This window comes from Erythrolamprus reginae, chromosome 3, assembly GCF_031021105.1.
Source record: "Erythrolamprus reginae isolate rEryReg1 chromosome 3, rEryReg1.hap1, whole genome shotgun sequence".
Classification (NCBI taxonomy): Eukaryota; Metazoa; Chordata; class Lepidosauria; order Squamata; family Dipsadidae; genus Erythrolamprus; species Erythrolamprus reginae.
This window is the reverse complement of record NC_091952.1, coordinates 70,670,230-70,692,295: the sequence shown is the minus strand read 5'-3', so window position 1 is coordinate 70,692,295 and position 22,066 is coordinate 70,670,230. Positions and strand designations below refer to the sequence as shown.

Genomic DNA, 22,066 nt, shown 5'->3' with positions numbered 1-22,066 from the left:
TCTTCTGTGACATGTGGACTTCAACTCCCAGAATTCCTGATCCAATCATGCTGGCTCAGGAATTCTGGGAGTTGAAGTCCACATGTCATAGAAGAGCCAACTTTGCCTACCCCGGTCTAGAGACACTATAATGAATTGAAAGAAAAATGATGTAATAAAGTATATGAGTAAGAGAAGAATATCTCAGCTCGAAGTGACTGGGTCTTCTTCTTTAACGCAGAAAACAAAGATTTAACACAAGAATGGAGAATGTACTATAATCTTTCAGAGAGGCTGACTTACAGTTTTTGCATTTTCCAACATTGGCTACTCTAGCTAGGGCTGTAATACAGCAACAGGTTTTTGTTATAGTTATCTAACACAAGGGAGATGATTAAACGGCAAAACAGAAGACTGAGGATACTGGTTTCTGAGGGTGGTTAAAGTCCCTCTATGGACTATGGGGAGTTTATGTATGTATGTATGTATGTATGTATGTATGTATGTATGTATGTATGTATGCATGCATTTATTTATTTATTTCTGTTTGTCTGTCTGTTTTTCTTTCTCTTCAATGCCACCCAATCCCAGAGGATTCAGGGCGGCTTACAATATAAAAATATAGTTAACAATAAAAAGTAAGTCCAATATAAATTAAAACAATAACCCCAGTAAAAAAACTCACAACTAGTTACTAGTTCTGCAGTTTTTCCTCCTGTAAATAGCATCGGTTGTCTGCTTTTTGGTTGGATTTTTGGATTATTTCATTTATCTTTTTCAGATTTTGGTATGGAGTTTCAAGCTGTGGTGATGGCTGTAGGCGGTGGATCTCGCATGATGGATCTGACCTCAAATATCCCTAAAGCTCTTCTTCCTATTGGTAATAAACCCTTGATATGGTACCCACTCAACCTGTTGGAACAAGTTGGTTTTGAAGGTAAGCAGCCTTGAATATGATGTTTTGCTCAAGTCAAGGATATTATTTGCAGTAGCAGTGGGAATGAGCTTTGTCAATAAATCGAAGCAAACTGGCAATATAGCTGGAAGTCGAGTCAATTCAAAATGTCCCATTTGACTTCTAACATGATTTAGAACAGGGCTGTCAAACTTGCTGTCTATGGGCTGGATGCGTCATGTGCTGGCAATACCTGGTTAAAGAATGGGGGGAAAGTCATGGTATGTCACATGACAACGCCATGATGATGCGAGTTTGACACCCCTGATTTATAAGAAGGAGGTTATATGATTGAAAAGCATCAGTTAAAGACCCTGAGCTTGTCAGCTGGAAAGCTGACAATCTGTGTTTAAGACTTGAGTGCTGCACAATGGGGTGAGCCCCATTTCCTGTCCATTTCCTGTCCATTTAGCCCTTCAAAAGCATGCAAATAGGTACCACTTTGGTGGGAAGGTAACAGCATTCTGTGCACCTTTATCATATAGCGATGCTGGCCACATGGCCATGGAAAGTGACTTCAGAGAACTCTGGCTCCCTTGGCCAAGAAACAAGCGATAAGCACCATGCTTTGTAGAGCTTGACATGACTGGATAGGGAAACCTTTACCTTTTTATCAACAAAATAGAATCAGTTCAGTGTAGTGGTTAAAGCAACTGGCTACGAAAATGGCATTAGTTCTAGTCTAGCTCAAAGAACATTGAAGCAGTTTCGGAAGGTCCGTGGGAAGCTTCCAAGAAGTAAATTGTATGTGTGGATGAGACAGAGAGATTTATTAATGCCATATTTATATGTAAAGGCAGTGTAAATGATGTTTTCCTTCAAAAGGCTTTACATGAGAATAATGCACAAAATCACAATTTGGAGGATTTGACTGATATTTCTCCAAGCACTTCTCTTACTGATTTATTTTTCATCCAGAATTTTCATTACTGGACAATAATTTAAATAAATAAATAAATCCTTTCAATATGTAATTAGTTTGGGTTAACTGATATAATTTATAATGAATATATAGTGAGGTAATGCAGTTTTTCAGGTTACAAGGTAAAATGGATTCATATCAAGATTCTTAGGAGATTGCAAATATATAGTACCTGTGTGTAAGTATGTAAAGCAGCTTGCATTTTCCTGGAATTGTGCAGGAAAATTGTACAATCATATGAAAAAAGCATGTCATGTAGTTGCATAATTAGGCATGACTTTAATATAGTTAGTTCTACGTTTAAGTCTATCTTTCCAATTCTGTTATGCTGGTCAATGTTTTAACAATTCTTGGCTTAACCCAATGTATGAGACCAATCATTATATCACCTATGTTCATAACTAGTTTATGAATTATATCTTCCACCTGCATTTACAGTCGTCTAAGAAAAGGTCTAAACTGAAGACCTTTTAATATAAATTATTTTAATTTTAAAATATATTTTTACCTGATTAGTTGTAAGGTTCAATAATTTTTCATAAACCCCAGAATCATTTATTTTATGGATTAGCATTTTAAATGTACTGTGAATAGTGGCAGAATAGCAGTTTTATGAATAATGCTCATTTGTTATGGTTACCATTGCAAATTATCTAACTGAATATGAAATAGGGAATTATACTAGTGTTTTTGGTTCCAGATAGGGAAGGAATCACTAACTGCCCAGTAATCATGCAGCTTAATGTGTAATTAAAATAGCTTAATACATTAATAGTTGAAAGGGACATTGGAGGTCTTCTAGTGCAACCCCCTACTCAAGCAGGAGACTCTACCTGTGATGGTGAACCTATGGCATGTGTGCCACAGGCGGCATGCGGAACCATATCTTCCGGTACGTGAGCTGTTGCCATAGCTCACCTCTAGCGTGCATTCTGTGCGCTGATCAGCTGATTTTTGGCTCATGCAGAGGCTCTGGAAGGGTATTTTTAGCCTCCATAAGGCCTCCAAGGGGTGGGGTGGAGGACGTTTTCACCCTCTCCAGCTCCAAGATAGCCTCTAGAGCCTGGGGAGGGCAAAAAACGGGCCTAGTGGAAACGGGGGACTGTGTATGGGGGTGATGTTATATGTGCATGTGCAGAGATGTAGGGCATGTGTGGGGGGCATTGAATAATGGATGTGGGTCCATGTGAGCAAAAAAAGGTTCACCATCACTGACTTATACCATTTCAGATGAATGGCTATCCAATCTGTTCTTAAAAACGTCCAGGGATGGCGCACCCAAAACTTCTGAAGGCAAACTGATTTACTGGCTTGCTAGATGTTCATTAGTACATTATTTTATTTTTAGGATATTATTTACTGCAAATTCTGAAGCTAATAGATTCTTATTCATGGTTCCTGTGTTTAATTTAATTGCACTTAGTAAAGTTTCTAAAATAAAGTTGGCAAAATAGGGTTTCGAATAAGCAGTAGTATGGATTTCTGCAAATTTCATCTCTTCTCTGAACCAAGTAGGAGCAGGGGGTAGATGCCCTTTTTTTCTTAAATCCCAGTAATAAGAAGGTTTATTAAGGTGGTATTGTGGAGGCTTCAGGGGAAGGTTTTCAGGCAATTTTAAAGCTAGAACAGAGAATGAGCCATGTCTACTATTATCATAAATTGTTCCAGTTTAATGAATGATTTTGTCCTTGCAACTATTAATACACCAATGGCAGATAGCAGAAAGCGGTCCATTCTTGAAAATAGTTAATTTCAAAGCGGATATATAAGAAATGTTTAATATGTTAAAAAGTGCTTAATATGTTTATTTCTTGCCTCTTCTATATAGAAACTAATCTAGTTGAACTCTAATTATCTATGAAACAAAACTTTATGAGGCATGATTATTGACTTTTTTCCAGTATTGGTGTTTGGTTTGTAGTTTGATTGGAAAAAGGACAAAGAGAGAAATAGTAAATGATTTCTGGCACAGAGATTAGAACAAGAAATTATTACAAAGGCCTTCACTGCTAAAAGATCCTTTTTTTTTTACTTAACCCATTCTGCTTTTTCCATTCCCATTCCTTCAAAGGAAATCAGAGTAATATTTTAGGCTAATTTTCGGATCACATTAGAGTGCTATGAACATGTAGTTTCATTTGCAATACTATCACATTACCTTTTACTCTGCCTGCTCTTTGTTTAAAAAATGGATAATCTCAAATAATTTCCTTCTGCTTTTCTTCCCAAGGCCTTGAGTTTAGGATATTTGGCAACTGGCAAAATATAGTTAACTAGATGTTAGACTTCGCTTATACATATAGTGCACTTCCTAGAAATCTCCTTTCTGTTAGTTATAAATCTTGTTTTCCTAAGCATTGCTTAGGATTTCTACCTTCAATAATGCTCAAATGGCTAAACGAAAGATTTCAATCTCCAACACCAAATTCCAACCATGAGAATTTTTACAAAATTCTTTCTTTGAAGTAACTTCAAAACAGGGGAAAAAACGCAGACGACTTTTTCTATTTGGTTTTATAGGGATTGGAAAAGAAAACCGACTTAATGAGAAACCACTTGCAAAACTGCCCAACCCAACCCCATTTCAAAATAAAACTCTTTTAATAAAAAAATGAGTTATTTCCTAAGAGGTCTATACTGTTTGAACAGAAGTTTCCCTCTTACTGCCCAAGAGAAATAGACATTAGCTCAAACTTAAAATATTACTGGCAATGCATTCCATACTTAGTGAAGTGATTCTGGGCTTAAAACAACTTAATTCTGAGATATTTCCATTATGAATGGATTTGCCTAGCTGTTCCCTTGTTGATCCAAAACTCCTTTTGGAATTCATTCCAATACAGATTAAATGTTTTGATCAGTGCTCTACACCATGATTAATGGCAGGGGTCTTTGTTCTAGATTTAGTCTTTGTTCTAGATCAGTGCCAGTCTTTGTTCTAGTTTAGTCTTTGTTCTAGATCAGTGTCAGTCTTTGTTCTAGATGCCAGTCTTTGTTCTAGATCAGGGATGGCGAAACTTTTTTTCCTTAGGTGCCAAAAGAGCATGTAGGCGCGAATGCCCACATCCATAATTCAATGCATAGGGAGGGCGAAAACAGCTCCCACTGCCCAACTTCTGGTAGGGCCATGGAGGGCTCATGTTTCACCCTCCCCAGGCTCGAAAAGCTTCTCTGGGAGCTGGGAGAGGGTAAAAACATCCTTCCCCAGCCTCCCCCCCCCCCGTGTTCTGTCGAGCTCTCTGGTAGAATCCTCCCGAAAATACACAGATACAATTTCAGGCACACACACGTTTGAAAATTCAAAACAATGTTCTTTATACCAAAAATGCAAATAAACTAAGCACTCTTTTTGTATAGCAAAGAGCATTTGTCTCCAAACAAACTGGTAATTTGTACAAGTCCCTTAACAGTTCTGTGATACTTAGCTTGCAGCTGTGAGGCAATTCACAGTCCTTCTTCTTTCACAAAGTGAAACACACTTTACTCTGCTTTAGTTTCAAAGCGGGGAAAAATCAACACACAAAGGTCAAAGCCAGCAAAGCAGGCACGAAACACAACGATCAGATAATCCTCCACAATGGCCAAACCCACAGCCTGCTATTTATAGCAGCCTCACTAATTACCACAGCCCCACCCAACCACAGGTGACCTCATTTTCTTTGATAATAATCTCTCAGTTGTTGCTGCCTATGCATCGCTGTCCGCATGCGTGGTTGTATCATTAACTCTTGTTCCGAATCCAAGGAGGAGAGAGATAATTGATCTCCTTCTGAGCTGTGTGCCACACTCTCCTCCTCCCTGTCACTCATGTCTTCTTGGTCAGAGGAGCCTTCATCAGCAGATTCCACCGGGAGCAAAACCGGCATGCGGCATGTGAATGTCTCCCCCCACATCCACAGTCCTTGGGGCAGGAGCTGGGCCAGAGCTAACCACAACACCCCGGAGGCTCTCTGGAAGGCAAAAAGGCTCCCCCAGAGCCTCTGTGAGCCAAAAATCAGTTGGCTGGCACACACATGCACACTGGAGCTGAACTAGGACAACGGCTCATTTGCCAGCAGATATGGCTCCGTGAGCCACCTGTGACATAGGTCCGCCATCTCTGTTCTAGATCATTAATGGCTAATCTTTTTGTCGTCGCCTGCTGAAAGCGCATCCGCGCCCATAATACAATGCATGCACGACCCCTCCATATACCTCCCACATGCACATGTGACCTCCACATGTGCCCCTACCCCACGCATGCGCGCATCACCCCCTACACTCCCCTATCCTTGTGCATGTGTGTGCAACCCCACACGTCCCCATTCATGCACACACATCCTCATGCGCCCTGCCCTCTGTGCTTGCGCAGCATAGAGCCAAAACCCAGCCGGCTAGCGGGAGGCATGCACGCATGCGCGCTGGAGCTGAGTTGGGGCGATGGCTCACATGCCCGCAGAGAGGGCTCTGCGGGCCACTTGCGCCATGCATGCCATAAATTTGCCATCATGGTGCTAGATCATTCATAATTATAAATTTAAACAGTGGTGGTCTCAGTGCAATTCCCTGGATGTCCCATTGTTTTGTTTTAGTTACTGTGAAAGTTGGGCATTTATTCCCAATCCAAAGTCTCTGTTCATCAAACGGTTACAAATGAATAAAGAAACTTTTATTCTGCTGTTAGTTTATTCAGAAAAATGGTGAGAGACCTATCAAATGTGTTTTGAGAATCCAAATAAACAGTGCATATGAATTTACTATTATCCACATCCAAATTGGGACTCTAAAACAGAGTTTCTCAACTTGGAAAATTTAAGATGTGGATTTCCGTTCCTCCCCTCCCCAAATATATCAGGAATAAATCTTATCCTGAAAAGCCTGTGCTTTCTTAAATCCTTTAAAAAATTTGTTATTACACTGGATATTTCTTTCTCTCTTTCTCTTTCTTTCCTGTCTTTCTTCTCCTTTCCCTCTCTTTTCTTCCTCTCTCCCTTTCAAAGATCTTCTTATCTATATTTGCTGATTTTAGGAATATATAATTTTACACGTGAGACTTTTTTTTTGAACTTTTGGATTAAAACCAATTAAATCAGATGAAAAGGTATTTCAAACTCTTCTGAATGTAATGTGAGGAGGCTCATATGTGCTTTTTAAAGAGCCTGATTTGAATTCAGAAGACAAAATTCCCTCTTGACTGGGGATGTCAAACTGGGGGGCCTTGAGTCAGATATGTCATGTGTACATAGGCCATGCCCAGTCCAGCTCCACGAATGAGGAAAATGTCATGAAACATCACATGATGGCAAGGTGACATCGCGAGTTTGATACCTGTGATCTAGACAATCTCCTAAAATAATGGACAAATTGTTTGCAACCAAAGAAGATTTTGCTTCTCACCTTGAGGTCCTTAACTTTATGTTATTTGCAAAAATGTGTATCAATTCTATAATTATACTACACTACATTATACAATTACATTACACACACATTTTTAGATTTAATTGATATTTAATAAAATATTATTCGGCAGAAGTAATGCCATTTTTATCAGTAAATTGTTTTGGCACATTTTGGCATATGATGAAAATTCTGAAACCTTGAAGAACTTGATTAAATTATTTATAATTTATAAGGATTTTTTGAAAGTTTTACGGCTTTAAAAGAATGTAAACTCTTTAAACTTTACTTTTAAATGTTACATTTACAAGTTACATAATTCTAAACTATCTAAAATTAAAGGATCTATTCTGAAGAATGTAAACTGTTTCATAGATGTATTTTTCATTTTGCCTGCAGAAGTCATTGTGGTTACAACGAAAGATGTTCAGAAGGTGCTAAACGTGGAGACAAAACTGAAGCTGGACATTGTATGCATTCCTGATGATGCAGATATGGGAACTGCAGACTCATTACGGCATATTCATGAGAAAATAAAGGTAGTACTATTTAAAAAATCATTTTAATTTATCATAATATGTTGTGAGCCGCCCCGATGTTGTGTATGTGTATGTGTAAATATAGAAATATACAATAATGTGTATGTGTAAAATATAGAAAGAATTCAACAGATCAGTGTTCACTAAGGAAATTAAAGCAAATTTATTTATTTATTTTCTTTCTATGCTGCCCATCTCCCCTACAAGGTGATTTTGGGCAGCTAAGATAAATCACCATCTTGGGAGATGTTTAGATCTTGCAGAGCATGTATATGTTTCTGAACTCTTATTTGCTCTTTTGTCCAATTCAGTTTTAGGGGGAAGATTAAAAAATTAAGTCAACCAATCAACAATAATATAATGTGTGCCATATCTTTGAGAAAGAAAACCATTTGCTAAATAATGTTAAAAAAATAGATTCATATCTCAATTTAGGTTAACTAATTTTAGTACAAAGTATGTTTGTCGCCTTGAGTTATTTCTAAAAATAATAAAGGCAGGATACAAATAAATAAATAAAATAAATTCACTATGGATCATAGACTTTCTGTAAGAGACCTAGGTTATTTCGACATTGGGTCAGAGCCAGTGTTCCCTCTAATTTTTTTTTGGGGTGGGCAGAAAAGTATAGTGTCTGAGCGGCAGTCCCTTTGGGACTGGGCGGCACAGAAATAATAAACAAACAAACAAACAAACAAACAAACAAATAACCCACCCTGTTTTGCCTCAGAGAATTTCAAAATAAAATACTGTACTGTGAGTCTATAACAGTGAGCTCATAATAGGGCAACTCTATCAATATCAAAATGCCACTTAAATAGTTGAGCTAGTTTCAAACTAGATTTTGATTTTCTTTCTCTCTTCCTTACTCCCATTCTTTTTCTTTCTCTTTTCCTTCCTCTCTTTTTTCTATCTGTTTCTCTCTCTTCCTCTCTTCCTCTCTCTTTCTTTCCCTCTCACTCTTTCCTTCTCGGCTTCTGGGCAGGTTTGGAAAACTCTGAGCTGATGATGATTTTTAAGTGAGCGATTGCTCACTGCTCAGCTTAGAGGGAACTATGGTCAGAGCTAACTTAATATTGAACTGAAACACAGGAACAGGACTTCCTATATATTCCACCTGTAGGCAGGAACTTATTTTTCATTATCCAGCATGTTAGTGAAATTGTATTGTGTTTACGGGTACATTAAAGTGCATGTAAATCAAATTTCATTAGAATATTTCAAACCAAGGTGTTGTTTTTTATGTTTCTTGTGATTACATGTTTTTAATGTTAATATTCAATATTTTCTGAGGTAAGTTGATCTAATATTAATTATTTGGCTGCTGAATTTCAATTTTAATTCAATCACTTCTTAATATAAAATTAAATGTAACTATACCGATATGATTCATCAAAGCCCCGGAGAGGGGCGGCATACAAATCTAATAAATAAAAAATAAATAAAATTTAAATAATTTGAAATCCACCTCACTAATATCAAAAATGAAATAAAAACTGAGATTAAAGTGATAATCTTAGGTCATGAATTGAACCTGTTGTTGTATCAGATACACTAACAGTAACTTTTTAATCTGAGCTATGTATCCACATTTTGTGTGGTGCAACTGAATCTTATTACTGTTGCCACTGTGAACAAAACTGGCTTTATAAAATCAACATGGTGCTATTTGACTGGAGTTCTTGAATAAGGGGGAAAATGTCTTCTTTTCTGTTTTGGTGGCTTTACATCCAGCTCGTTGCAATATTTTGTTTCCTGGCAGAAAGCAATGTGTGAATTTGGGCAATATTTTGTCTGTTTCCTGAGGTTTGGCAGCAACATCTGTAGACTCAGGTTATGCGGGAACAGCCCATGGCATAGCTGCTTCCCATGCTATTATTACTCCTCTTGGGAATCGAAGCAATTTTGGCACGAGAAGGAAGCCCACCGTCAGCACTTCCTTCATACTCTCACTTCTTTATAAAATTACAAGGAAAAGCCCTGTGCAATTAAGACTAATGATGGGAAGTATTCTTGCTTTTATTCCGTGTGAGCCAGAGATACACAGAACCACAGATATGACCCAAAACTGTACTGGCTTGGTAAGAAGACTAACCATTTTTGCTGGCATGCGCATAGATAATGTTATGTTGGTTTGGAATATGAAGATGAAAGCTGACACATTTTTTCCCCTTCTCATCCTGTAAAGATCTTCTCCAATATATGTCAGTGACTCTATTCCAACCAGCTATTAAAATATAGTATTCCAGCAGTATGGAAAAGTGTAGATTTTCCTGCCCTAATAAGTGTTTACTTGTTTTAATGGAACCCCCTGACTAAACCATACAGTTAGATACTATTGTTAGTAGACTTTGATTATGAAGTAATGATAGGTGGTCTGCCTAGTGTTTCCTAAGTCCTTCAGAATAAAAGTTACAAAAAATGTACCCAGGATTCTTCCATAAACAGTGAAAAAAAAGCAGCAATTTCTTGGAAGAGCTAAGCAATCCAGATTTGCATGCTGGGTACATCTTTTGGAGACATGTTGTGGAAAGTGTGATGTCACAGCAGTGGTCTGTATGCCGCTGTGGGTCAGTGATCCATGTAGTTTTGGACAGACAAGTTTAGCGCTTCACTTCCTCTGCTGAAAAACCTTCTTTCCAAATACATGACATAACAAAGCTCACTGTAATGGCTGGCGAGGTGGAATCTGTGCTTCTGGTAGAGTTGAGATGAGTTTGGTGACCATGGAAAAAAATCATAACTTGTAACAGAGATGTTTTTGGACTGCTGGTGCATTTAAAAACAACCATGAAATATGTGCATAGAGACAAATGGGACGTTTTACTCCTTTGCTTATGAGTTACGTTTGAAATAAATAAATAGAGCATTTCATTTCTTAAAGCAGTTTACCAGACTTCTTTTACTGAGACTTGATGTTCTCTGAAGCGTATATACTTCTAAAATAAAAACAAGAAGTGCTTTTCCTCATTCACTTCTCTTAACAACGCCACAGAGATTTCTATACAACAAAAACAATAATAGTTAAAGAGATTGGCAATGGAATAAATAACAGAAAATCATAGGAGTTTTGGTCAGGCCCTGTGTCTCAGTGGAATATATGTGAAAATCTTTAGATCACAATGCACAGTTCAAAAGCAACCCTTCCCCCCACCAAATTATTATTTTGCTCATCTTAAATACGAATTCATTTTGAAGTTCTTTTGTAAACCTGGATCCTGTTATGAAAAAGGAATGGTTACAGAGAGGATCACTGTAGGGAATATAAAATTCAAGTTCAATTAAGGTTATGTTAATCCCGTTTTCTTGCATAAACATTTCCCCTCTATGGGCCAGTCAAAGCAGTAAATATATTTCCAGCATATATGTGGTAGGGAAGTTGCACGTCTTGTGGAAGGTCACTATGTATATTTGCTGTTCCCAAGTTTTAGCTCTGGAAGAGGATGGAAAAAATGTGTGGAGCAGCTAACTCATCTACAAGACCCATCTTATAAAATAATGCAATATGCTCTGTCAAAACTTGAAATGGAACGGCTTATAATTTCTAAGCACTGATGATGCTTCTTCAAAACAGAATTAAACTGTTTACTACTGTAATTAGAAAAGTTATTTATGGAGATTTTCAAAAAGCACCTTTGGGATAGAAGTACCACTTTTGCATCTGTTGTAGAAAGGAAGAAGGGTTGCCTTTATTTATTTATTTATTTATTTATTGATTGATTGATTGATTGATTGATTGGATTTGTATGCCGCCCCTCTCCGCAGACTCGGGGCGGCTAACAACAATGATAAAAAACAACATGTAACAATCCAATTTAATAAAACAACTAAAAACCCTTATTATAAAAACCAAACATGCACACAAACATACCATACATAACTTGTAATGGCCTAGGAATATCCTAATTCCCCCATGCCTGGCGACAAAGGTGGGTCTTGAGTAATTTGCGAAAGACAAAGAGGGTGGGGGCCATTCTAATCTCTGGGGGGAGTTGATTCCAGAGGGCCGGGGCCGCCACAGAGAAGGCTCTTCCCCTGGGGCCCGCCAAATGACATTGTTTGGTCGACAGGACCCGGAGAAGGCCAACTCTGTGGGACCTTATCGGCCGCTGGGATTCGTGCGGTAGAGGGCAGTTCCGGATGTATTCTGGCCCAATGCCATGTAGGGCTTTAAAGGTCATTACCAACACTTTGAATTGTGACCGGAAACCGATTGGCAGCCAGTGCAGGCTGCGGAGTGTTGCAGAAACGTGGGCGAATCTAGGAAGCCCCACGATGGCTCTCTTTCCTGTAGGTGTGTTCTTAAACGTTCTCCTTAAATCTTAGAATTGAGAATTAGGTTGCCACTATCATTTCTTTAGAATGGATATTTTATTGGTATAGACCAGGGGTCCCCAAACCTGGCAACTTTAAGACTTGTGGACTTCAACTTCCAGAATTCTCCAGCTAGCTATGTTGCAGTCCACAAGTCTTAAAGTTGCCAAATTTTAAGACCTCTGCAATAGACCATTATGGTTTTGAAGAGAAAAGGGGACTATTTTCTCTCTTAAAAGATAATGAAAGTAGTAAAAAAGGTAGCAAGATTTGAGGCTTCTGGATGGCAGAAACTGAGGAAATAAGGTGCTTGATTGAAGTTTAGCTCCAAAAAAAAGTGTCCTGGCACTGATTAGTAATATAAAAAGCTTAATAAGTCTTATCAATTCCGTGGGACCATATTGAAATTATTTAAATATGTGTGTCTAGACAAATCTAGTGATAAGTTGTAAATGAGAATTACTGCTCCCTGAATTCTTAATAAGAATTGTACAGCATAGTATCAGTATATACTAATATCAGTATCAATATATTGGTACATATGAAAGTGACATATAATTGTTAAGGAAGATGGTTACATGAGAATGCTCTTGATTTAGCTACTTTTTTCATGCTGATTCCTGTTTATCTCCTTCATGTAAACAGCTTTACTCCCTATGCTGTAATTTAATACTATATACTAGAAATTATTTGCACAGATTCTCACAGGGGTTATGCAATTGCTATACTTTCGTTCTCTTCCCAACTTTAGAATATGTTCATAGGTTTAGGATCCCATCTGTAACTGGTTTGATCATATCAATATTGATTAATGTTGATAGGCAACTTCAAAATATTGGGCATTTTGGCTGAATGATGTAGTTCACGAAAAGAAAAGCTTAATTTAAATTCAGTTATTCAGATCATGATTGTCCTAAAGGTACTTTTTCAAGAGGCAACTGGACTTTATGTTTTTTTTCTTTGAAGATGTTTCGCTTCTGATCCAGTTCTGAAGACGCTTCTTGGATGAGAAGCAAAATGTTTTTAAAGAAAAACAAAGTCCAGTTGCCTCTTGAAAAATTAACTTTGGGGGTTAATTTAAATGCATATTCATAGAAATTCTGAACATCTTTCAAAACCAATTTGGCATTTTCCACCCCACTTTTCTCCATCATCTATAATTTATTGATTAGCGGAAAGATAAATTGATGATGTCAGATAACACATGGGATATGTTGTTTGCAAGGTAAGATAAAAATAGCCATTTTAAAGCTCAGTTTCAGACTTTTCAATTGTAATCTTGGATGTTTTATTCAAATATAATAAAGGATGTCTATTCAGAAAGAAAGAAAGATCATATAACTTTTGTGAACAATACTATTAAGAGAGCCACTTTGGTATGGTGGTTAAGGCTAGAAAATGTAAGGCCCTGAGTTCTAATCCTACCATAGCCACAAAGCCAGTTTTGTAATCATAGACCAGTCACTCTTTGCCAAAAGCAGACAATGGCAACCCAGTTCTGAAAAATCTTATGAGAGAAACTACAGTGACTTATCACACACGATACTGCTAAATTCTGAAATGGTGGTTATATAAAAGCTATATAGTTTTACTTTCCTAAACCAATATACAGTATAGTCTTCTGGATTTATACACTATAGCAAATAGTGCGGTTTAAAGAGCGAATGAGGATAATTGAACCTACGACACTGCAGCCGAATGTTTTATAGATTGCTTTAATGATTGTAAAATGGAATGAATCCTGCACACTAATGTCTGGAGTGAAACTGCATACGGTATTTCAGGTGTTTAGCCTTAGGGATTTGTTGACTGACTTCAGATAGTAGATACCTAGATTATATTTTACAAAGAGATGGAGTGGATGGGACGTAATGCACTAGTTGAACAATAAGAAGAAACTACTGCATCAATAGGTAATGTTAGAAGCAGGTAATTGGAAAGAGGGGTCTTCAAACTGAAGCTGGAATGTGTGGAAAAGCACAGGAGACAATAAATGGAAAAGATGCCTGAACCCCCTTGTAAAAACTATCAATCAAACGATCTTTATGCAATAAGAACCAAACCCTAAAGCAGGGGTCTCCAACCTTGGCAACTTTAAGACTTTAACTTACTGAGAGCTGAAGTCCATAAGTCTTACATTTGCCAAGGCTGGAGACCCCTGCCCTAAAGTAATCTTAGTTTGTTACTGTTTTTTAAAAAAACAAATCCTATATATGTGTGTGTGTGTGTATACATATATATGTGTATACTGTATGTATGTGTATATGTATGTGTATACTGTGTATATATGTACGTACGTACTATGTATGTATGTATACCATTTGTGGCCAGCTTTTAAGTGCCTAATAACTCTTAGCTAATTTATATGACAAATGTGGCAATCTTGTTTATTCCCTTCTCTAATAGTATCAATAGAATTCAGTACTGTTATTACCCTGGAATAGAAGCTGTTTGTCAGCCTATTTGTCCTTGTTTTTATTATCCTTTTTATTTTATTTCTGAACTGTAGGGACTATTCTGAGTGTTATTAAATTAAACATACCTGCATTTCTGTTGCAAGATAACAGAATCTTATGTGACCATATCTTAACCCACAAATTCTGTGCTGTTATGATCTGCTTATTTTAATTATACACAATTTCTTTTGCATTCAGCAATTCAATACAGTAATCCTTTAGATACGTACTCCAAAAATGTTTTATTGAATTTTACAAAGTGTCCTAGTTAAGTGCACATAGGACTTCAGCACATAACTTTTGGGGATTTTTTTTTTTAAATTGGCTTGGCTACTAATTCTGGCATAGGACCAGATTACTTGCTGGGCCGTCTTCTGCCTTGTGCATCCCAGCAACCGGTTAGGTCCCACAGAGTTGGCCTTCTCCAGGTCCCATCAGCTAGGCAATGCCGTCTGGCGGGACCTAGGGGAAGAGCCTCCTCTGTGGCGACCCTGTATCTCTGGAATCAACTCCCCCTGGAGATTCGTACTGCCCCCACCCTCCTAGTTTTTCATAAGGCCTTGAAGACGCATCTGCCCACAGCCCTGCGGCCACTGAATTTTAACATCGACCCCGGCCCATGATTGAGTCTATTATGTATGTTAAGATGAATGTTGATGATAGTTTTTAAATGATTTGGAGTTTTAGAATAGGAATTATTTAGATTTTATATGTCTTTTAAGATTGATATTTTTCTCTCATTAGAATTCTTAAATGTTAGATTTTCTACACATTTGTATTTGTCCTGTTGTAAACCACCCTGAGTCTCAGGAGAAGGACGACATAGAAATCTAATAAACAAACAAACAAACAAATAAACAAACAAACAAATAATTAGAATTCAAGATAAGAATAACATATGTCTTTATGTGGTCTGGGTGATCCTACATCATCTGTTTTAAGGGATTTTCTCTGGGATATCGAAATCAATTATATTTTTAATTTGGGGGGGGGATTTAAATCCAGTTTTCAGCATTGTAATGAATTGTTCAAAATCCATAGTTGCTTTGATTTTAATTTCTGCTTACATGAATTGAATCTGCAGTGTGGACAGAAAGTTCTGGCATACTATATCTTACATCAGAAAGCCCTAGATATTAATTTGGATGCGCTGTATTAGTTTCACAGCTCTTATTTTTGGATTTGCATAAAATCAATTTCATGTAAAATTAATTAATGCTACACTGCCCTTTTAATCAAGTGGATGTGTATGGGATCGTTGCCTCGCCCCCCTTTCCAGTCATTGGTTAAAATGAGATTTTCTTACTGTATAGTTTAAAAAAATATAGACCGTATTTCCCCCCTCTTTCTGCTGCATCAACCATTGAAAGTAAAAGGAAAATAGAAGTGTCTACTAGGGTGCTTGCCTAGTTTATTTTTCATTCAGGCATTAGTTTATTCTTTCAGGGGTTCCACGCTGGAAAAGGGGCATCCATCAGACAGTAAGAACTTTATTTATGAGGGTGTTGGTGTTTCAAAGGGGAGGCTGTCGAATCCCAAAAGAGCCTTTCATGGTGTACTCTCAGCATGTATCTGAGGCCGCTGCTCTGCTCATCAGGAGGAGAGGCACAAATTTGGGCTTCACTTAGCAACCGTGTGTTTCACTGGTCCCTGTGCTCTCTGACGTTTATTTACATATTGAGGAGTAAATGGGTAGAACAGATGGCAACCAGACATTTGGTGGTTCTGTTCCCTTGCGCTCCTCAGGGGTCTTGTATTCAGCCTTTGCCAGAGTTCATCCTTAAAAAAAGGGGGAAAAAAGAAAACCCAACAAGAAGGCTGTTCGCAGTTATGAAAGCCTTGTTGGCAGTTTATGAGGACGACAGATTAAAATAGTGTCGCTAAGTAATTACAAGATTGAGTTAACAAGTCCAAAATGAAAGCTTGCCCATGGGCCTGAGATGGCTTTCATGATTGCCAAGAAGGAGGAATCCTATTGGAAAAAGATCTAGTCTTTAAAAGCTACCAAACTATAATCTTGTCTAGGTTTTCAACAAAATGTTGTGTTGTCACAATAAGATTGACAGATACGGTTCATAGCTTTTAAGGGTTTCTTATGTATATAACCAATAATTATTTGATGTACTGTATTTATCCAGATTATTGGTTGGTGTGGAATTTTATTTTTCTTTGCCCCTATCAGTTGGGGGGGGGGGATTACTTACTATAAAGTGGGATTACTTTATAACAGGGGTCGACAAAGTTGTTCAGAATCTAGGAGCCAGCCAAAAAATTTAGGAGCCAGAATTTTTTTTAAGCAAACTTGGTTTTTAATTTAACAAAAAAAACATTACAAACGTTATAAACAACATTTTACTTTTAAAGATAATAAATATTATATTTTGATATTTTAGATTTTAGGCAACATTCTAGTGTTTTTCACTTTGCGTTTTGTGGCCATGAACATGCCTTGTGATTTTAGAGCTGAAGTACCAGTGGTCCACAGCCTTGGCAGGATCAAACGCCTTCACAGATGGCCCATTCATGGTGATCATAAACAAGTCACTTAAACTTTCTTCTTGCATCCTTGATCTGAATTTATTTTTGACCATGTTCATCAAACTAAATCCTCTTTCACAACATGAGGTTGAGACAGGGAGCACCGCTACAATCGACAACAGGTTTCCCAGAACTGGAAATCTCTCGGTGTTGGAGAGTGCCAAATCCAGAAGCTCACACAGTTTCTTTCCTTTTCCAAGGACCTTAAACTCATACCACTCATTGAGGAGTGAGTGAATGCATTGGTCATCACTTTCAGGTGGAGATAGCTGTTTACGAAAATGATGAGCCAATGCAGTAATCTCAACCACACCGTAGTCCGGTGTGGTTGAGATTACTGGCCCGAAGGGAAGGAGCGGTTCGGGTTCCCCCCTCTCTCTTTCTCTCTCTCTTCTCTTTCTCTCACTCACTCTCTTTCTATCTCTCCCTCTTTCTCTCTACCTTTCTTTCTTTCTCTCTCTCCCTTTCTCTGTCCCTCTCTTTCTTTCTCTCTGTTCTTCTCTTTCTTTCTTTCTCTCTGTCCCTCTTTCTTTCTCTCTGCCCCTCTCTTTCTCTCTCTCCTTCTCTATCTCTCCCTCTTTCTCTCTCCCCCTTTCTATCTCTCCTCTTCCTTTCTCTCTCTTTCTCTCTCCCTTATTTTTTCTCTCTCTCTCTTTCTCTCTCATGCACCACACCAGCAGCAGAGAGAGAAAGAGAGAGGTAGAGATCGGGCGCGTTACCGGGTGGTGGAGGCGGTGTGGGGCCATGTGTGTGTGTGTGAAGATGGGGAAGGGGGGGAGTTTTGAGGAAAAGATGGAAACGCCTCGCCCCAAAGAGGGAGCGAGAGAAACGCGCTGGAAGCGAGCTAGACAAATGGGTGGAGGCCAAGGTGAAGCCGGATGACAAGCAAAGCAGGTCCGCCTCCTTCGCAGAGGGGCGCGAAGAAGGTTGGCGCAACCCAACGTCAAAAGTTTGCTGAAGTCCACTGGCAGCCCATCTTCGTGGGCGGGTGGGCGGGCGGAGGGGCGAAGTGTTCAGCGAGCTCTTCGTCGCCCTCCGCTCTCTCTCTTTCTCCGTACTGAAGGAGCGGGTCCAGCAGTCACATGGGTTGCTCATGTCCAATCCGGTGGAACTGAGCCTAGTATTAAAAAAGCTTGCCGGATCCGCCCCTTCCCCAGAATTCGCTCAGTTCGCATATCCTGCGGTTGTATTGTGATAGCTCGTTCAACATTCTAACACCTTCCCTTCGTTCCTTTTCTTCAAAAGTAGTAAGATTTGTTTTATCATTATTATTTACTTGCACCAATAGCGCCAGCCGTTTGCGGCTCGGCTTTTTTCCTTTGGAGAAGTTGCGGTTTCGTTTCCCCCCGGCGGTTTTGCCGGTTACGATTCCTGCGGCCGCTTGTGGATTCTTCTAATCCTTTGGCCTGGAGGTCCTGGTGCAAGTATTAATCTATTGAATTATTGATTATTTATTGTATACAATATATTTAAGGGCTTAAGAAATACCTCCTGCGGAGTGAGACGCCTTCTAGTCTCCTGGACTTAGTCGATCGCTTCCCCTTTAAGAAATTTACGGGGCGATTTTTTCGGCGCGAAGGCCTTCGCGCCCTTTTTAAATCTAGGCCTCTCGTGTTGGCCTCCTGCCAGCCGCGTAGGCCTCAGTCCACCGCGTGGATCCCGGAGCGGGCCTTGGGGGTCCCAGGCTAAATTCTCCACCGGCTAAGCCTCCAACCAGAGTGCCTTGGTTTACTTAATTATAAAGTTTAGGGAGGCTGGCCCCGCTGGATTTGGGGGCACGAACTCTGGGTTTGCCCAGATTGTCCTCAAGTTTCAGCAGCTTCGAGGCCTCGAAGCAGGATCCATTCCTCTTGGGAAGTCCTTGAAATTCTTCTCCTTATTATTCAGTTATTGGCTCAGCCTTGTCTTCTGTTAATTGTCAGACTATGGCTACCTTTCCCAAGAGAGGCACAACTAAAGGTCCCAGAGAGGCCAGGCCTACAGGCGATGAAATTACTAGTATCCCCCAGGCCTCTTCCTCCTCTTCTCCAGGGGCCCGCCCCTCGACCAAGGTCACCAGGGCCGAGAAGAGAAGGGACCTAGCCCTACAAAAAATCCATGACAAATCAGCAAAACGTTTGAAAGTGCAGGCCCAAGTAATCAGTAGTCAAGACCCCCCAGAGGCTTCTAGTCTACCTCCTTCTGGGGTCCCTGTGTTATCTCTGGATGAGCCAAACCTAGACAGACCCCAACCTAACCTATGGGGCATAGGTCCAGAGGAACCAGATATTATTGAAGATTCCCCCCAGCCAGGATCCTCCCAGGCCTTTAGGGATTCTTCTGCCATTTCTGCTGATATTTCCAGCTTACCTCCTGAGTTCCAGTCTATTTTTGCTGTGTTGTCCAAAGCCATTGATGCCAAACTCTCCACCATCAATGAGCTTCCCTTACCTCTTCCTCCTTCTCGCTCCTCCCGCCCCTTGGGTTCTCCCCCAGCGGTCAGAGCTCCTGTTCAGGATGATTCAGATTCCTCCCAGGATGAATATGAGGATATAGAGGATGATGAGGATGCTTTTCAAGGCCTATCAGATGATGAGGAATCCCAAATAAAGGTTCCTCCTCCAATTACTATTTTCCTTCTCAATTATTCAAATCTCTCCTCCTCAAAGCTAGAATTTCTACGGGATTAGCGGCCCAGGAGAAACAAGCCTCCACTTCCACTGATCCCCCGGAGGAGAATTTACCTTACTTCACAGAGGAACAGGAGGATAACGGGGTAATTCCTATGCCTAAGTTGTTTAAAGATGCTTTACTCAAACAGTGGGAATTTCCAGCCTCTGGCCTTAATCCCTCCACTAAGGACAGAAAGTTGTACAAACTTTCCTCTTCCTATGAAGAGCTTCTATCCTTTCCCAAACCGGATGAACCTGTCAAGATTCTTCACTCGGCAGCGGCTGTGCCAGGCGAGGCGGAGGAAGTCCTCCGCCCAGAGGACAAGCGCATTGAGCAAATGCTCAAAAGAGGATTCACCGCTGATTCCTGGGCCACTAAAAGCTCTGCAGCGGCTTCCTTTTTCTCCAGAGCCATGCTGCTGTGGCTTCGCCAACTTCAACAGCATATTCCTCCCGATGACTTGAGAGGTCAACAAGACTTCAACAAGGTCTTTGCAGCTGCCCAGTACGTGGCTGATGCCACCTTGCAATCTACTAGATTTTCTGCTAAGTCTATTGCAGCTTCTACTACGGCAAGAAGACTCCTATGGATTCGCCCTTGGCAAGCGGGAGTTCGCCAAAAGTGGCAGTTATCCCAGGGTCCCTTAAAGCGCGACCTTCTCTTCGGTGATCTTCTGGATCCACTCCTCACGGAAACCACGGACAAGAAGAAAGTTTTGGGTCCAACCACAAAAAAGGCTACCAAAATGCAGTCCTTTCGTCGCCCAGGGCGCCAGCAAGATCAAGCGGCTTCCTACCAGAGATCTCCAGGTCAGTATTCCCCCCGCTTTCGTTCCCAAAGTAGGAACTCCAGGGGTAGAGGGTTTCGCTTCCAAAGGGGAGCTTCCTCTAACAGGGCTTCAAAAAAACCTAGATGGTAATCTTACCTCTATTCCCATAGGGGGTCGCCTAGCTCATTTCGCCTCTAATTGGCGTCTCACCTCCAAGGACCCTTGGGTCATTGACACTGTTCAAACAGGCCTTCTTTTAGAATTTATTTCTCCTCCCCCTAAACGTTTTATTTCCTGCCCTTCTCCCAGGTCATCCTCAGATTGTAACCGTATGGAGGAGGCCATTTCTCATCTATTGTCCATCAGAGCCATTCAACCGGTCCCTTCCGGTCAGAAGGGCCTAGGTTTTTACTCCATCCTATTTATGGTTCCAAAGTCCTCCGGAGGTTGGAGAGCTATTTTGGATTTAAAGAAACTAAATTTATTCATCAAATATAGGAAGTTTAAGATGCACTCCTTGTCTTCTATTCTGGCCGCCATTCACTCGGGAGATTTCATGGTCTCCTTAGACCTCACTGAGGCCTACCTTCACATTCCTATAGCCAAATGCCACAGAAAATTTTTACGTTTTTCCTTTCAAGGCAGGCTTTTCCAGTATAGGGCGATGCCATTTGGCCTTTCCTCGGCCCCTCGGGTCTTTACAAAGCTCTTGGGGTCCCTGGCGGCCTATATCAGGGCGTTTCCCATCCACATTTTATGTTATCTTGATGATATTTTGATTCATGGGAACTCCCTAGAGAAAGTGAAAACAGACCTTTCTGTCACCATGTCAGTCCTTCAGGACCATGGATTTTCCATCAACTTTGATAAAAGCCACCTCCATCCTTCCACATCCATTTCTCACCTGGGATCCATTATTGATTCAGAATCCTCCCAGGTTTTTCTCTCTCCCGAGAGAAAACTCAGTATAGTGGAGTTAATTTCTAGCATTTTATCTAATTCTTCAGTTTCCATAGTCACTCTATCTTCCCTTTTGGGGAAGATGGTGTCATGCATAGGCATCATTCCCTGGGCTCGCCTTCATGCTAGGGAACTCCAGTGGCTCCTGTTACCTTTTCAGAGATCAGGGCACAGCAACTCAAATCGACGCATTGTCATCCCACTGAGTGTTCGCAGATCCTTCAAGTGGTGGAAGTCTCCGGCCATGGACAGAGGATCCCCGTTCAGGTGCCCGGATCAATTTGTCATCACCACAGATGCCAGTCTATCGGGATGGGGCGCCCACGCCCAGGGGATGATAGCCCAGGGCACGTGGTCCCCGGAGGAAGCTTCCAGGCCAATCAATTGGCTAGAGTTAAGAGCCGTTTCCCTGGCTCTGAAGCATTTCTCTCCTCGCATTCCCAACCGGCACGTTCTCATTCTCACCGACAACATTGCCACGAAAAGCCATATTTGCAGACAGGGGGGCACGAGATCCAAGGCTCTCATGAGGGAGGCCCTCAAGTTGGGCCTTTGGGCGGAAAAACATCTCCAGTCGCTCCTAGCCGATCACATCTCGGGGAGTCT

General features: G+C 40.2%; 1 protein-coding gene across 4 annotated transcripts in view; it reads left to right on the top strand.

Moving 5' to 3' along the window:
- EIF2B3 (eukaryotic translation initiation factor 2B subunit gamma) overlaps window positions 1-22,066 on the top strand; it is a 135,604-nt gene that overhangs the window by 456 nt on the left and 113,082 nt on the right. For all 4 annotated transcript variants that reach the window (XM_070745800.1, XM_070745803.1, XM_070745801.1 and 1 more), the window contains exons 2-3: window positions 761-916; window positions 7,632-7,771. In XM_070745800.1, coding sequence (XP_070601901.1) covers window positions 769-916; window positions 7,632-7,771 — 288 coding nt within the window. In that variant the 5' untranslated portion in view covers window positions 761-768. The remainder of the gene's footprint in view (window positions 1-760; window positions 917-7,631; window positions 7,772-22,066) is intronic.